Here is a 14,050-nt window from a genome sequence, read left to right as displayed (position 1 = left end):
ATCATCTTGCGCTTCTTGACGTTGAAATTGTCCTACGACTTCGCCATAAAATTGTCGTCAGGGTCTTTCTGTCCAAGTCGGCGTCGTCCTCGGCCTCAACACAGAGCTTCAAGATAGTTTCTTTGTGTTTCACGGTATTCTTGAGCTGCTACATGCTGATGTCAAAGCAATTTGCGACTTCTTCCGGCTTCTCACTATCATCCAAACGCTTGAGAATCTGGAATTTCTGTCGGAGCGTTGTCGTCACATGCTTGCGCTTAGAGGGAGCTTTCTCACTGACACCAGCATCACCAACGTCGGAGGCCGCACCGATCCTCGGGAAGCTCTTCTTCATTAGCGCTGTAGCGTCTGCAGCAGCCGAAACATAATCCTGAATACGAGCCTTGTTCTTGAGTAGATTGGCGACTGTAAGTACCGTGACTCCATACTCCTCCATGATATCGCAGACCCGATGGCCAGCATCCAGACGCTCGATGACCTCCATCTTGATAACAAAAGGCAGCGTGACACGGGAGCGCTTGGTTTCTTGAGCGTGGGACACTGTCAAATGCTGTCGCCTCATTTGCGACTCCGTCGTCGCCTCGACGCAAAACGTCAGAATGCGCGCCTTGTCCCGCTTGATGTTGGTCACCACAGCCGGGCTGACCCCAAACGCCTTCGCGGCGTTGGCTTGGGTCTCGCCAGCTTCCAGACACAATAACAGCTCGAGCTTCTTGGCAACTGTCAGCAGCTTGGACTTGCGCTTAAGCTGCGGGCCTGCAGTTGGTGAGTCGACCTCCTGGGGTGTGGGTGCGCTCTCTGGGAGTAACGAAGATGCTTGAAGCAAGCCCTGCATGGTCAGCGGCTCGCTTTCCGCCGGAGAAAGCTCTATCGGCGGTGACGAAAGCATTGGGATTGGCGCTTTCTCCTCGAGCTCTTCCTCGATCATATCGTCTGGCAACGTCATTGGGCGCTTCTCCATCGTGCTAAGACCTCAAATGTAATCCTAGAAAGCGGCACCAATACTCTCGCGGTTGATGTTGCTTTAACGAATAGAATGACACGAAAAGTTTGCGTTGTGATTTACCTAGGATAACCTATATCGGATAGCAAAGGATATAATATATCACAAGATATCCCCCGTACACTTAACCTCTTTGACCTTTGCTGTATCGGAATTGGAGGTACAATTGGGATTGATCCGGAGAAGATGCCGCTGCGCACGTGATTACAATCTGGTCCTTGTTCTTCTTCACTGGTGGTTTAAGCGAATAAGACTGGTGTTTGTTCTTCGTCACTGGTATATTTAAGTTTACTGGTTTGTTGCATATGTTTAAGAAAAGGTTTGCCTATTTTCAAAATATCTGCTTTATTCAATATTTTAATTTTGGAAATATTGGAAGGTGACTCAAAATAAGAGTTTTTTATTTTTAAATTTGCTGACAAATTTCTAGTAGTAGTAGTTTTATTTTAATAAAACGTAATAGAATACGTAGTATAGGGATTTTTATTTTTATTTTTTGCGGTTACCGCCGATAGCGCTCGGGGCGAGCACTGCATCGAACCCCTCAGGTACCCGGCGGCTACGGCTCCGTCCTAATTTCCTACAACTTGCATCCTAAATATGTATCTGATCAGGACCTTCTCGTACTGATGTTCTCGCTCTACCGTGGGTCACGCATGAGCTTGCCCTTGCTCCTCCATTGTTGTCCCACGAGGATCGTCGTCCTCCTCAGCTAGGGCCGTCTTATCTGCCAATTCTCACGCCACCTCTCGGCCCGCTCACGACGTACCGATATATGGCTAGGGTTTAGGCCCGTACGGTGTCAAATCCCATACCTGCGCGGGTGTGCTGGCGCCGACTTCTCCGAATTACGTAGTATAGGGATATAAACAGCACCAACACACACAGAGTTTTGCGGTTAACATGTAAACTGCGAGGAGAGCGGGGATAAGCCAAACATTGAACGTCGGTGCACACCCAACTAATATAATATGTTACGTATTATTATAAGTAATAACGTTAAGGTGCTCGACCAGTTTACCGCAATGTTTTACTTTTTCCGCGGAAAAATGGTCATAACCTTTTTTTTCTAGACATCCTCTCAGAAATTTAAGAATATGCCGCAAATCTACAGAAACTCGCCTACAACAAGGTGATCTTGTCGTGGTTCTAGTGGAGGGAGAGAATCGAACACCATAGTTTTGGGAGCGGATCACCAGAGATTTGGACACCACCACCAGAGATTTGGGCGCCACCACCAATGATCAATGAGGGATCAAATCACCAGAGATATCGCACTCCACCACCAAAGAAAAGGTGTTCTATCACCACAGAAAAGGAAAACATCACCACGGTGGTGACACCCTGGTGGTGTCCACCCTATTATAGTACGAGTAGCGAGTTCAGGCCGCCCTGCGTTTGCTGATTCTTTGGCGATCGCAGTCCAGCCTGCACGCGAGGCCGTGCTCTTCGCCAGCAATGCCTAGTAGCTCCAAGCGCTCCGACGAGATGGTGCTCGTCGACAAGCATCGGGAAGATGCGGCTGCTGGAGAGGGACAACAATGCCTACAGAGGCCACAAGGACATAGAGGCCGGTACGTAGTGATCTATCACTCCCACTCATAACGACATGCGAGAAGGGGTAAAGCGCATTAAAATGTAGCGTTCATTGTAAATGCAATTTTCAATTAGATGCACCGCGTTCTTTGAAGCACGGTGAGGTGTATGGCTGTAGTGCGAGACCAACATATGAACAGCCAATGGCAAAGGCTTTAAGAAATGAATTAATGATGGCTGGTGGGCGCCTTTATCAAATGCACTAGCATCTACGGCGTTTAGTCTGCTCGCATGACTGCCGACTACTACTTATCGACCCAAACGATTCTGTGCTGGCGATCTCAGCGTTGATTGTTGCCACTTGAAGTGGGGCTCTTGCGCTGCTTGCACGGGTCATTGGGGCTGCGCCGTAGTTTGAGGCGACATTTATGGTGTGTAGCACCGAATCGCTATAGCTCCGCTGGTATCCATTCGCCCCTTGATATGCAGTGCGTATCTCTGAAAGTGACTCGCTCCGCATTTCACGCTCTCTTAAAAGCATTGCCTCGTACGACCCGATCTCCGCTTCAAGTGGGGTCAGGCGGAATAACTCCATGTCGGCAGGCGTGGTTGTGCTCTCGATGTCTTCACGAATACCACTCTCGGTATCGATGTGATGCTCGATGAATACGGGAGGCGGCGATCTAGGTTGCGGGCCAAGTACTGGAAGCCCATGAAACGTACCTAAGTGGTGGCTGGTGTCAGCACTTGGCGGACGGGCTTGGGGTCCTTGCTCGGGGTAGTGAGCGGCAGGATCTCCATTCGTATCAGCAGGACAAACTCGACCATCACTGCTTTCTTGGTGAGAATTGCCGTCTACTTGACGCCCAGATCCTGGCCGTCGGGAACTCTGCGTGGTAGTACCAGTTTGACGTCGATTACTTACGAAGACCGGTACTGGTGCAGGCATTCCGGGGCAATGCAACGACAGTTCTCTTGCAGCATGTATCACGTGAGTACAGATGCCGAATTTCATGTTGAATCTACACGAACAACTTCGTAGGCGTGCGTCCACGAGCCAACCGTCCCGGGGCATGTCTTGCCACTGCATTTTCAGCACGTGAATAGACTTGTCTGGCATCTGTGACTTCTTCAGGTCTTCTACGTAAAAGTCGTCGGCCTGTTCACTTTCTTTATCTGCACACGACGTGCGTGGTCGGTGACGAACTTGTACCAGATGCACGGGAAGATCTCCAGCAGAGGGAAGCGGAGCGGCCCGTAGCTCTTTTCGGCGAACAGTCAAGTTGTAGAGTGCCTTTAAGCGCTCCAACACTGAGTGAGTGCTGCTAAATGTTTTGTGCATGTGAACGAACACAAGCCGCGACCTGTCCAACCGATCAACCATTTCCGTTGGCGTTGCGCGTTTCGACTTGTTCACCAGCTTGAGCGTCTTGTGATATTGTTCAAGCGGATTGTTCGTGGTAGCACACCCTGGTGGGGTGTGATACGCTTACCAGCAAGAGAATCGAGGATGGAGGATCCACTGCGCGATGATATAGTCGGCTACGACCTTGAAGGGAGGACAAGAATCGGACGCAGACGCCCATGCAGCGAGCACCCTCGATCGTCTTAGCAGGAATTCTTCCTCTGTGCGAGAGTAGTGGAGATTGTTCAAATCTCGCCAAATCATAGCAATAGTCACAGGGGCTAAAGCTGCTTTTTCAATGCGGGCTTTCACGTTTTGACATACGTGGAACCAGCACATCAGAATCTTCGAGTGGGGCAGCTGAGCAACACACGCATTGAATTGCGCATTATCTGCGTCGGTCATGATGAACTGGGGCGAGAACTGAACCACGAATGTTTCCCAAAGGACGCGTTTCAAAAATGCGCAGCACCACTCAATATCAGTACCGGTTCGCTGGGAAGTACAAAAGTACACAATAGGAAAAAATTTCCCACAGGAATCGGATATCCCGAACACGAAAACAGGATACTTCATTTTTACGATACTGTGTGTGCTGTCGACGTGAAAAAGGGTGGTGCACCGAGGGTCACGCTGAATGTTGACGTATTGATCCAACAGTGTGAAACAGGTGAGGCCGATTCGAAAGGGGGAAGTCGGTGTCCCGGTACCGAGCTTGGGGGTCAAAGTCGCACCCTCGCGTGTAGTATCACACATAATCAGAAGTTCATCTGTAGTTTCCGCACTATTTGCCACAACACCGTACATACGAGCCATACAGAGATCAATTACTGGTTGCATAACGTCTTTTTTGTTGAGCTGCGCCACTTCTTCACGAAATTTTGCACTTGAGGCACCGTTGGCTTAGGCCCTTGCATGACGCCGGTGTCAACCTTTTTCGCCAGCAACCCGAACAAGTCAACTGGTGAGTTGGACGCATCTTCTTCGAGCCGTTCTGCTAGCCACTTTTCATCGCATCCGTGAGTCGAACCGGCTTGGGCGAGGAGATGTCTGGGTTCGCCATCGTGCGCTCGCCATCCACTGCGATGGTGGCAAGGCCACTGAGCTCACATATTAGTAGTCGATAGATGCACTTGCATACCACACCACTGTCTTGACAGCGCGCCGACGTGCATCTGGTGAGTATCCTGCGCACCTTGTGCTTCACGAGGAGTTTTTCAGCGTCGTCGTGGTCATTGTGGTTCAGCCGACAACGGACAGGATCATTGCGCTGACGACTATAAGTTGGGAGAGTATCTAGAAAATCGCCCATCGAGACGTCGGACCCAGTCTCATTGCTCCAAAGTACTCGCCATGGTCTTGGAGGCCTTGGGGGGCGTCTTGAGGTTGCTGCGCTTGCGTCCGTGGAGGTCATGTATGGGTGCTGGAGGCAAAGCTGCAGAACTCTGTGAAGTAGCTGGCACGAGCCACGCGGCTGGTGGTTTCAGTCTTGCTGAGTAGCATGAAAACTATTTTAGTAATTCGAGACTGCTATGGCCGTCTATAAACAGCGCTACTTGTGTGCGTTATTGTGTGTTCTGAGCGTACCATCAATACGTTCTAGCATCTGTGGTGATCCAGCCCAAATCTCTGGTGTTTTGATCCAAATCTGTGGTGCGTTGTGCCACCCAAATCTCTGGTGATGAAATCCTGTTTTTGTGGTGGTGAGTTCCAAATGGAACCCCCCCACCCGTTCTAGTGTTTTGCAAGCGAGCTACCTGCATCAAGGAAAAACCAGGATGCTTTGACGAGCGCCGGCCAGTTTAGCGCAGCGAAACATATTGGGGTTTGTATGACGAAGCATCCCCCTTGGCCCTTGTGGTGAAAAAAGTACGCAATTTGGTGAAGAGCGTACAGATTTTGGCTTTTCCTGTAACACATTGCGCGTTTTCTGCAATGGGGGATGCTTCGTCATACAAACCCCAATATGTTTCGCTGCGCTAAACTGGCCGGTCAAAGCATCCTGGGTTTTCCTTGATGCAGGTTGCTCGCTTGCAAAACACTAGAACCACGACAAGATCACCATGTTGTAGGCGAGTTTCTGTAGATTTGCGGCATATTTTTAAATTTCTGAGAGGATGTCTAGAAAAAAAAGCTATGACCATTTTCCGCGGAAAAAGTAAAACATTGCGGTAAACTGGTCGAGCACCTTACTGTATAAATACTAGCAAAGCTTGGAACTTGCTACCGATCGGTTAAAAAACAAACAGATGTTAAAGGGCAACTTCGAGTCTTCTGTAGCAATCTATGCATGATGTGTGCTGTGTTGCGCGGTCAACCGTGCAGTGACTGCAAATCACCGGTAATGATGGGTTATCAACCCAGCCACAGACTGAGTCCGGGACCCGGTCTCTACGTTGATTGGACCCAGCTGAGGACCTGGGGGTAATAACAGCCAGTTGTATTTTAGCCAATCACATGCATCTGGAATGAACAGAGGTCAAAGCCGCATATCCGCTCTGCAGCACAAGCACCAAGCTCCGATGAGATGCCATAGAGGCTTCTGGGCTTATGCCGGTGAAGCCGGCGCTGAGATCTCTGGCAGCGCTGCCCGATTTGCGCGGAAGCAAGCCGCCCAAGATGCACCTGGAGTGAACAAAGCCGCACAAGACTGGTTGCGAACTCGCGTAGGAAGGACTTTGCGCTCGCTGTGGCTGGCGGAAGAACTGCCGCGTCGACAGACGTACATTCTCAACAACGCTGACGACACCTTCCCGCTGGAAGACTACCCAAAAGGCATCGTGGATGGCCGCAAGGACCGTCGGCGATACCCTCGGATGGTGCGTCCAGACGTATCGACGCCGGAGGTTGTGCATGAAGCTTCGGCGGCAGTGCAGGCCGGCAATAGCTCCAACGACCAGGACAGTACTGTGGATAAAGCGCTGGATACGTACCGAGGGGAGCTGGTGCGTGCCGCACTCGCCGCCGAGGTTACCGCACTCGCTCGAGCGATTAGAGGGGGCGCGATTGAAGACGTTGTGAGCCGGGCAGCGGCTATAGTGGAATGCATGGGAGCGCAGATCGCGTCAGAGCTGTCTCTATCAGCCCGGCAGCGGGTCGTCGGTATCTCTAGTGATGTGGCTGCTCATGTGCGGGCTGCTACGACACAGATGCAAATGTACACCGATGCTGAGGTGAGCGCAGCCATTGCGGACAGCGTGACGAGGGTTCGTAGCGCCGATCAAGCGCTCTGCAGTTACGTTCGTAACGCCATGCACTCAGACCCCAAATTGAAGACTACGTATCAAGAACGTGAGAAGTATCGTGCTGTCAGTACTGTTCACCTGAATCACTGTTACTGGCTGGCTACTGTACCCACATCGGCATCGGTTGAGTGTAGTGCGTGTAGCCAAGACGACGTACCTACATGTGGAGAGGCTACCGCAATCGAGGCAACTCCGCATACGGGCGATTTTGCACGGAAACGACTACGAGTTATTGAGCACGAACAAGACCTCGATACTACCGTCGGTCAAGTTCGAATTGTGAACAAATTAAGCGGAGCTTGTGGTACCCGATTGGTTAGTGGTGTTATTGGGGATGCGGCTAGTGAAGTTGGTACACGCATTATTGGTGAAGCCAATGTACATATGGCCAGTGCTGAGGAGGAGATGAGTAGCGGCGATGTGGACAATGAGTGCCATAACGAAGCAAGAGCTAGTGACGAAGTGAACAATGAGAACCATGATGACGCAAGTGCTAGTGGCAATGGGAGCAATGAACACGTGGATGAAAACTCGAGTGATAGAGAAGATGTGGGCAGTGATAGCGTGCATGACGAGGACGATAGCGATGATGCGAACGGAAAGAGTGCACATTACGAGGAGGGTTTCGAGGGTGACAAATACCAAAGCTCGGAATCAAAAAGCTCAGTCTGTTCCGACGGTAGTGTATACGAGGAAACGAGCGCGAAAGGACCAGCCTCCGCCCCCAGTGTACCCAACCGTCGCGTTTTGAGGCAGCGCAAGTCGCACGATGATGCGCTGTTCGTTTGGGTGGACTGCCAGGGTTCGGGCGACGCTAAAAGCTTCCGGTTTTACCGCGAGGACTTGGATAGCTTGCTGCCACTTTCTTTCATGACGTCGATGGCCATTGACTACTTTATTTATCGGGACATGGTCAAGCAAGATGGGTTGGTCTGTACGAGACCACACTCTACTTGTCGATGGAGGTGGCCCGATATACACTGAAACCGCAAAAAAACGCCGCTTGCTAAAAAATCTGATTGAGCAATTCGACTGGAAACGTTATCGCTACATGCTAGTTCCCGTATCCGGCCGCAAGCATTGGAGCCTCCTCGTAATTGAAAATCCGCTGCATTCGGTGCCGCCGAAGGTGTATCATATCAACTCGCTGCGAAGGGCTCATAGTTCCGCCTACGCCTTCGATGTCACCAAGTGGTTTCTGTCTAACCTTCACGAAAAGGAATTTGACGCATTTGAATGGAAGACTTTTGTCTTCAACACAAAGCCACAGCAATCAAACAGTGTGGATTGTGGACTATACCTGCTTCATTACATGGATACGTAGCGGCAGCCGAACCACAATCCATTGAGGACAAATTGGGTGAATGGATATCGACAGACTTTAACGCTACAAAAGCTGCTTCTTACCGCTCCAAGCTCCACAGCAGAGTCGCACGTGGGCCTCAACAGGGTAAGTAACATGTTTAAAAACAATATACGTAATTTGCATCAATCGAGACCTCGCATGTGATCCTCATCACAGCTCTTTTGCCTCAATAACTACCACCTCGCCTAAACGGCAGCTCAACCGCGAAGTCACACTTAGGTAGCTACACTGCGGCACCCACCTACCGCAAAGTCACACTTAGGTAGCTACCCTGCGGTACCTACACTGCGGCACCTACCGCGATGTCATACTGCGGTAGCTACCGCGATGTCACACTGCGGTAGCTACCGCGATGTCACACTGTGGTAGCTACCGCGATCTCACACTGCGGTAGCTACCGCGATGTTACACTGCGGTAGTTACACTGCGGCACCTACCGCAAAGTCACAATGTTGAGAGTTGTATTTACCGCTGTAATTTATCTGAAGCGCGCAGTTATCGCGTATGACCGCGGCTGTGCTTGATGTTAAACGTCCTGGTCTCGTACTCCGAGCTCATGTGCAATTGCAGCTACGTTTTGAGACACCCAATTGAGCGATTTTTTGCGAATACAGCGGACGGTGTCAACACGCTTAATCGCCTCTTCGACTGCCTGATACTTGTCGAACGCCTCGTGGTTGCAAACCCAGCTAGCGATGGTCTTTACAAGATCAATAATTTTTGGTCGTCGGTTGAAGAAGCGTCTCTCGTGATGGTCACACCACTTGGTACCGAGCTGTTGCTCCAGCGTTTCAACTGCATAACCGCCAGGGAGGCCACATGTCCATTCGGTCCATAACTCACGAACCGATTGAATGCCCCGACTGAGTCTGTAACTGGAAATCGCAGAGGGGTCGCTCGGTGTACTGCTACCTGTGCTGGCTCCGGAGGCGGCTTGGGTGGCGCTGGGGGTTGTCGATTGTAAGCCATTCACGATCTTAACTTCCACAAATGCTGATACATTCCTGAGTGGGGCAAGAACTTCCATGACATCTGCTACACGTTCACCAACCGCGTCCAGGCTATTTCGAATACCACTCAATGATGCTCTCATCTCCTGTCGAACACCATCGAGCGTCAACTTCAGCGCGGGCATGGCTTTCTCAAGCTGACGCTCGGTGGGGTCACTAACGTGGTTCATGGCATTCTTCATTTCCAGCTGAAATTGTTTAAAATCATCGCTCTTGAAGATCTCATTGTTCCAAATCTTATGTCCCGGCATTTGCTCGGACCAAATGGCAGCATCCTGCAGAATTACGGTGCGCAGATACTGAAGCAGCTCGAGAAAACCACCAGCCGCGATTGACTGTTCACATTTCACCTGAAGTCATCTTCGACTGCCACTCCTCCACCAACGGAAAAATACGTTTCTGAAGAGGTTGGGGAGGAGCAACGCAAGTACGCGCCAGAAAATAACTGCCTCTTCCTGGTTCAAAGCCCGCAAGCGTTCGCATTGCTTCTCGCGGGAGTGAGGTGAGGTAACATTTCTCCATCGCCTGAGTATTCCACCTCCCTAGGCGCCGTATCTGAGCTTCACTGGCACCCCCAAGGTCTGCCATTCGGGAGCCCGATCCTCTGCCTAGATGTGTTTTGGCCCTGCTGCGTAGACCGATGTGGTCGAGCGCGTCAACAATAGCCGCCCGATGAACCTTGTACGACATTGGCTTGGTTGGATCTTTCCCCGTCTTTAGCAGTTTTATAGGATACCATTATTCCGACTTCGTGGAATCAGGAAACGACTCTTTATCCACGTGTCATCGCCAAAACAGATAGAATCCGAGCAATCCATGACCACAAATCTCCACTTTCTTACTGCGCATACATGCACCCACTTCAATACGACCAACTTGGTTGGTTTTCCCTTGTGTCATGACCATCACCAGCGCCCGACAAACACTGTAGCCTTCATTTTCCAGTAGAATCGAGTGAAGATCAGCTAGCTCCATCAGCCGAGCAGACTCGCCACGCATTAGCGCATAGTGAGACAACAGGAACGCCAGCAAATTCCTCATGCTAGTTCCAGGGTCGTGCGACGAGGTCCAAAAGTAGCGAGCAATCTGTTGTAGCTGATCCGTTGTTGTGTAGCCATCCAGTAAAGTATCAGCTCCTCGATCTGCAAAGTTCTTACGCCGCAGCTGGTCCTCCTCGTACGTCGTAATTTTGAGAAGTGCTGTAACAGCGCCATCTCGAGGAGACGGGTTGCTGTTGATATTCAGTCGTTTCTGTTGCCGCCACAAGTCAACCATGGCAGCCACATAGCTGTTGACAGTCGATTTACCAACTTTTTCGCTTCTCCCTCCGTGACCCTTTCGTCGCTTTTCCCTCCCAATCACGCACTCCACAAGAAAAAGGTGAAGTTCTGGCCCTGTTACTGTGTACTGAGTGAGATCACTGAAAGCCGCGCCCTTGTCGTCACACCACCGCTTGAACTCGTCCTGCTTGCTTGTATATGCCCTCGAAGTGTTCTGAGGACGAATGTTAGAAGCTTTTTCGTAGGTGCGGCGCACAGACTCATCTAACGCTACACGCATGAGAGATTCCTCGGTCATGCTGCTCCTGTTTTCAGTGCTGCTGCATCTTGTTCTTCAGTGCTGGAAGTTCGCCCCCTCCCTCTCCATTTCAGCCAATGGGTGTGACGAGGACACCGGGGCGGCTTATTTGTACCGGTGGCTAGGGCAATAACAACGGGTATACGTGCCGGACCCCGGTTATGATAATGTATACTACAGGTGAAGAGACGGAAACTCATAAGTTTTGGAATTGTATTTTTTAGGTGCGTCAGGCCACTGTAGCCATTCCCTTGACAATGGCTGCAGTCGGTCGGTGGCATGTCAAACTTGCTGTCGGCTGCGAACTGCAGCTCCATCAGCAACAGCGGGGGAGCCGTATAACTACGCACGGCTGCCCCGATCTAATATGTGAAGCTACCTAATAGACGGCGGGGGACTTGGGGTCCTGCACCGAGAACTTGGCCGAGAGCATGGGCGCCGAGAGGCTGTCACCGTGGGTGGGCAGGCTCTGGCCGAGCAGGCGGTTCCAGTCATTGCGCGACTCGGCGTGGAAGTAGCCGTAGACGAAGTACGAGAGCGCGCCGACGGCCATCCAGGCGACGCTGAGACCCAGCGCTAGGTGGCCGATCTGCGCGATCATGTACCAGTCGGCAAGAATGCTGATCATCGGAATGAACGGCACCAGCGGAGCGGCGAACAGACCGGGCGAGTTGGCGGTCTGGGGGCACTTGATAAACAACACCACCGAGATACCCACAGTGATGACGAGGAAGACGATGGCGAGAACCAGGCACGCCGAGGACGAGTTGTTCTCGTATCCCTCCTGGTACAGGAAGGCCGTGCATCCAGACGTCACGAACATCGCAGCGACCAAAATCGGGGCCAGCTTGGGCGACTGCGGCTTCATGCGCGCCAGCGTCAGCGAAACGTTGGCAACGATGAATGACATCATGACACCGAAGTTCACGATGTCCCAGAGCGTGTCGAACGGCACCACAACGGCGATCACCGTGAAGAACAGGCCCGTGATGAGCGTGTTCTTGAACAGGTTGCCCTTGGAGTCCACCTCGGCGAAAACACGGGGGAGGAGTCCGTCGCAGGCAAGCACGTAATTGAGGCGCGGCTGGGCCAGGAAGCCGATGAGCGCCACAACCGGCATCGTCACCACCTCACCTGCACGCACAATGGTGCCAGCCCACTTCCAGCCGTGGCCCTCGAAGCCATCGCCAAAGCTGCCGGCATCGAGGTAGTTCACCATACCGGCCAGCACGAGAGAGCACAGCGTGCTGAGCACCATTGTTCCGACCACAACGGACATGACGGCAATGGGCATGATCTTCTTGGGGTTCTTGGTCTCTCCGGCGAGGCAGCAAACCTCATCGAAGCCCACGTAGCCGAAAAATGCCTGCGAAGCGCCGGTGATGATACCCTGGGTTCCAAACGACATATCACCATCCAGCTCAACGCGCGCAGGGACGAACGGTGACAGGTTGTTGGGGTTCATGGCAGCGAATCCTGCGATGATGATGAAGGCCACGACGCACATCTTGACAATGGTGACGATGTTCACGAAGGCTTTGCCGAATCGGACGCCCATCAGCAGCACCACCATGCTCAGGAATTGGATGAGACCGCCGCTCAGATTAGCGGACTGCAGGTTGAGCCAGTGGAAGCTCTTGTCCGGGTGCTCGATCAGCAGCCACTCCTCGACCTTGTCACCCCAGCTACGCGCGACACCCGCACCGGACACCGCGTACTCCAGCGTCAGCAACCACGCGGCGACGACGGCGGGAAGCTCTCCAATCGTGTGGTAGGCGTACGCGTACGTACTGCCCGAAGACGGTACACGCGTAGACAGCTCCATGTACGCTAGCGCATTGAGACAGCAAATAACGCCACCAACGAGCCAGCTCAACACCGCAGCGGGGCCAGCGGTCTCCGAGATGATCGATCCGGCGGTGGAGAAGATGCCGCTGCCGATGGTTCCTCCCACCCCGATACAGCAAAGGTCAAAGAGGTTAAGTGTACGGGGGATATCTTGCGATCGCTCTTCTGCGTCGATGACAGCAAGGGGCTTGGTGCGCCACAGCGCCGAGAAACCGGAGCGGCGAGTCTCGGCCATTGTCGATGGAGTGTTCTAGTCAACGGGAGCGGGGCGAGACGTCTGCGTTCTGCCACTTGCGCCGACAAAAGAAGAATGACCGGCCAACCCGATGACCTGAGCCGAGGTGGGGGTGGTGTGAGCTTCGGCGACATGGACCCGCTAGCGAAAGCACGGCACCACCCAATCCAGCCGCGGGCCGTGCACGTGTCACGCCCGGACTCGCCAAACCTTCACCGCTTTCCTCGTCTTTGGCCGTTTAGCAGTGCATAGCGTCGGGCAGCATTCCGGATGTTGCGCGGTCGCAGTCCCTATGCGTTGAAACGCGACCTGATGGATCTTGTGGGGATGTCGGCTGCATGAGGCACTGATTAAAGCAACATTGAAATGTTGGCGTTGCGTAACATTGAGCGCAACAATGGTGCCTCTGCCTAACATTGCACAATGTTACGGTATCTCTCGTAGCAGAATATTTGGTTTACCAATGTGACAATAGCGTCGCCACGACAGCTCGACAGCTCGACAGCACGCTGTATCACTCGGGGCGTGCGCCAACAGCTTCCGCCGCTAACGCGGCAAGCGCGTCATGGTGTACGCGCCGACACATGCAGCAGGAGAATGGACTCTACGGGATCTACGCGCAGCTCTACCGGGCGCCACGTGTTGTCTATTCCTAGTTGGCAGGACACTCTCGCGTTGGCTTTCGCCTGCGGACTTAGCAACGGCACTTCGGGGGGGCCCGCCCCTCTCTCGCTTCGCTCGGGGGGCGCCGCTGTGCGGCCTGCCCCACCCCTCGTGCCTTACGCTAAGTCCTCGGCTCGGCCAGGCGCGGTGTCTAGGAAAAA

General features: G+C 52.6%; 6 protein-coding genes across 6 annotated transcripts; 1 reads left to right on the top strand and 5 right to left on the bottom strand.

Moving 5' to 3' along the window:
• Positions 1–148: 148 nt before the first annotated feature.
• Positions 149–961, bottom strand: PHYSODRAFT_296411 (hypothetical protein; the record flags this gene model as incomplete). Its single annotated transcript, XM_009521263.1, has 1 exon — positions 149–961. One exon carries the CDS (start codon positions 959–961, stop codon positions 149–151), a length of 813 nt encoding a protein of 270 aa, XP_009519558.1.
• Positions 962–2,801: 1,840 nt separating this feature from the next.
• PHYSODRAFT_296410 (hypothetical protein) lies at positions 2,802–3,923 on the bottom strand (the record flags this gene model as incomplete). Its single annotated transcript, XM_009521262.1, has 1 exon — positions 2,802–3,923. One exon carries the CDS (start codon positions 3,921–3,923, stop codon positions 2,802–2,804), a length of 1,122 nt encoding a protein of 373 aa, XP_009519557.1.
• Positions 3,924–4,319: 396 nt separating this feature from the next.
• On the bottom strand, positions 4,320–4,658 carry PHYSODRAFT_455650 (hypothetical protein; the record flags this gene model as incomplete). Its single annotated transcript, XM_009521261.1, has 1 exon — positions 4,320–4,658. A coding segment is annotated over one exon (339 nt), but the record flags the coding sequence as incomplete, so codon positions are not given.
• Positions 4,659–4,941: 283 nt separating this feature from the next.
• Positions 4,942–5,358, bottom strand: PHYSODRAFT_296409 (hypothetical protein; the record flags this gene model as incomplete). The annotated part of the gene is made up of 1 exon (XM_009521260.1): positions 4,942–5,358. The coding sequence occupies one exon, from the start codon at positions 5,356–5,358 to the stop codon at positions 4,942–4,944; it is 417 nt and encodes a 138-aa protein (XP_009519555.1).
• Positions 5,359–6,862: 1,504 nt separating this feature from the next.
• On the top strand, positions 6,863–7,288 carry PHYSODRAFT_452290 (hypothetical protein; the record flags this gene model as incomplete). The annotated part of the gene is made up of 1 exon (XM_009521259.1): positions 6,863–7,288. A coding segment is annotated over one exon (426 nt), but the record flags the coding sequence as incomplete, so codon positions are not given.
• Positions 7,289–11,522: 4,234 nt separating this feature from the next.
• PHYSODRAFT_483689 (hypothetical protein) lies at positions 11,523–13,226 on the bottom strand (the record flags this gene model as incomplete). Its single annotated transcript, XM_009521258.1, has 2 exons — positions 11,523–12,809; positions 12,855–13,226. 2 exons carry the CDS (start codon positions 13,224–13,226, stop codon positions 11,523–11,525), a joined length of 1,659 nt encoding a protein of 552 aa, XP_009519553.1.
• Between the last annotated feature and the right edge of the window lie 824 nt (positions 13,227–14,050).

This window comes from Phytophthora sojae, assembly GCF_000149755.1.
Source record: "Phytophthora sojae unplaced genomic scaffold PHYSOscaffold_2, whole genome shotgun sequence".
Taxonomy (NCBI): domain Eukaryota; phylum Oomycota; class Peronosporomycetes; order Peronosporales; family Peronosporaceae; genus Phytophthora; species Phytophthora sojae.
This window is presented reverse-complemented; position numbering and strand designations above follow the sequence as displayed.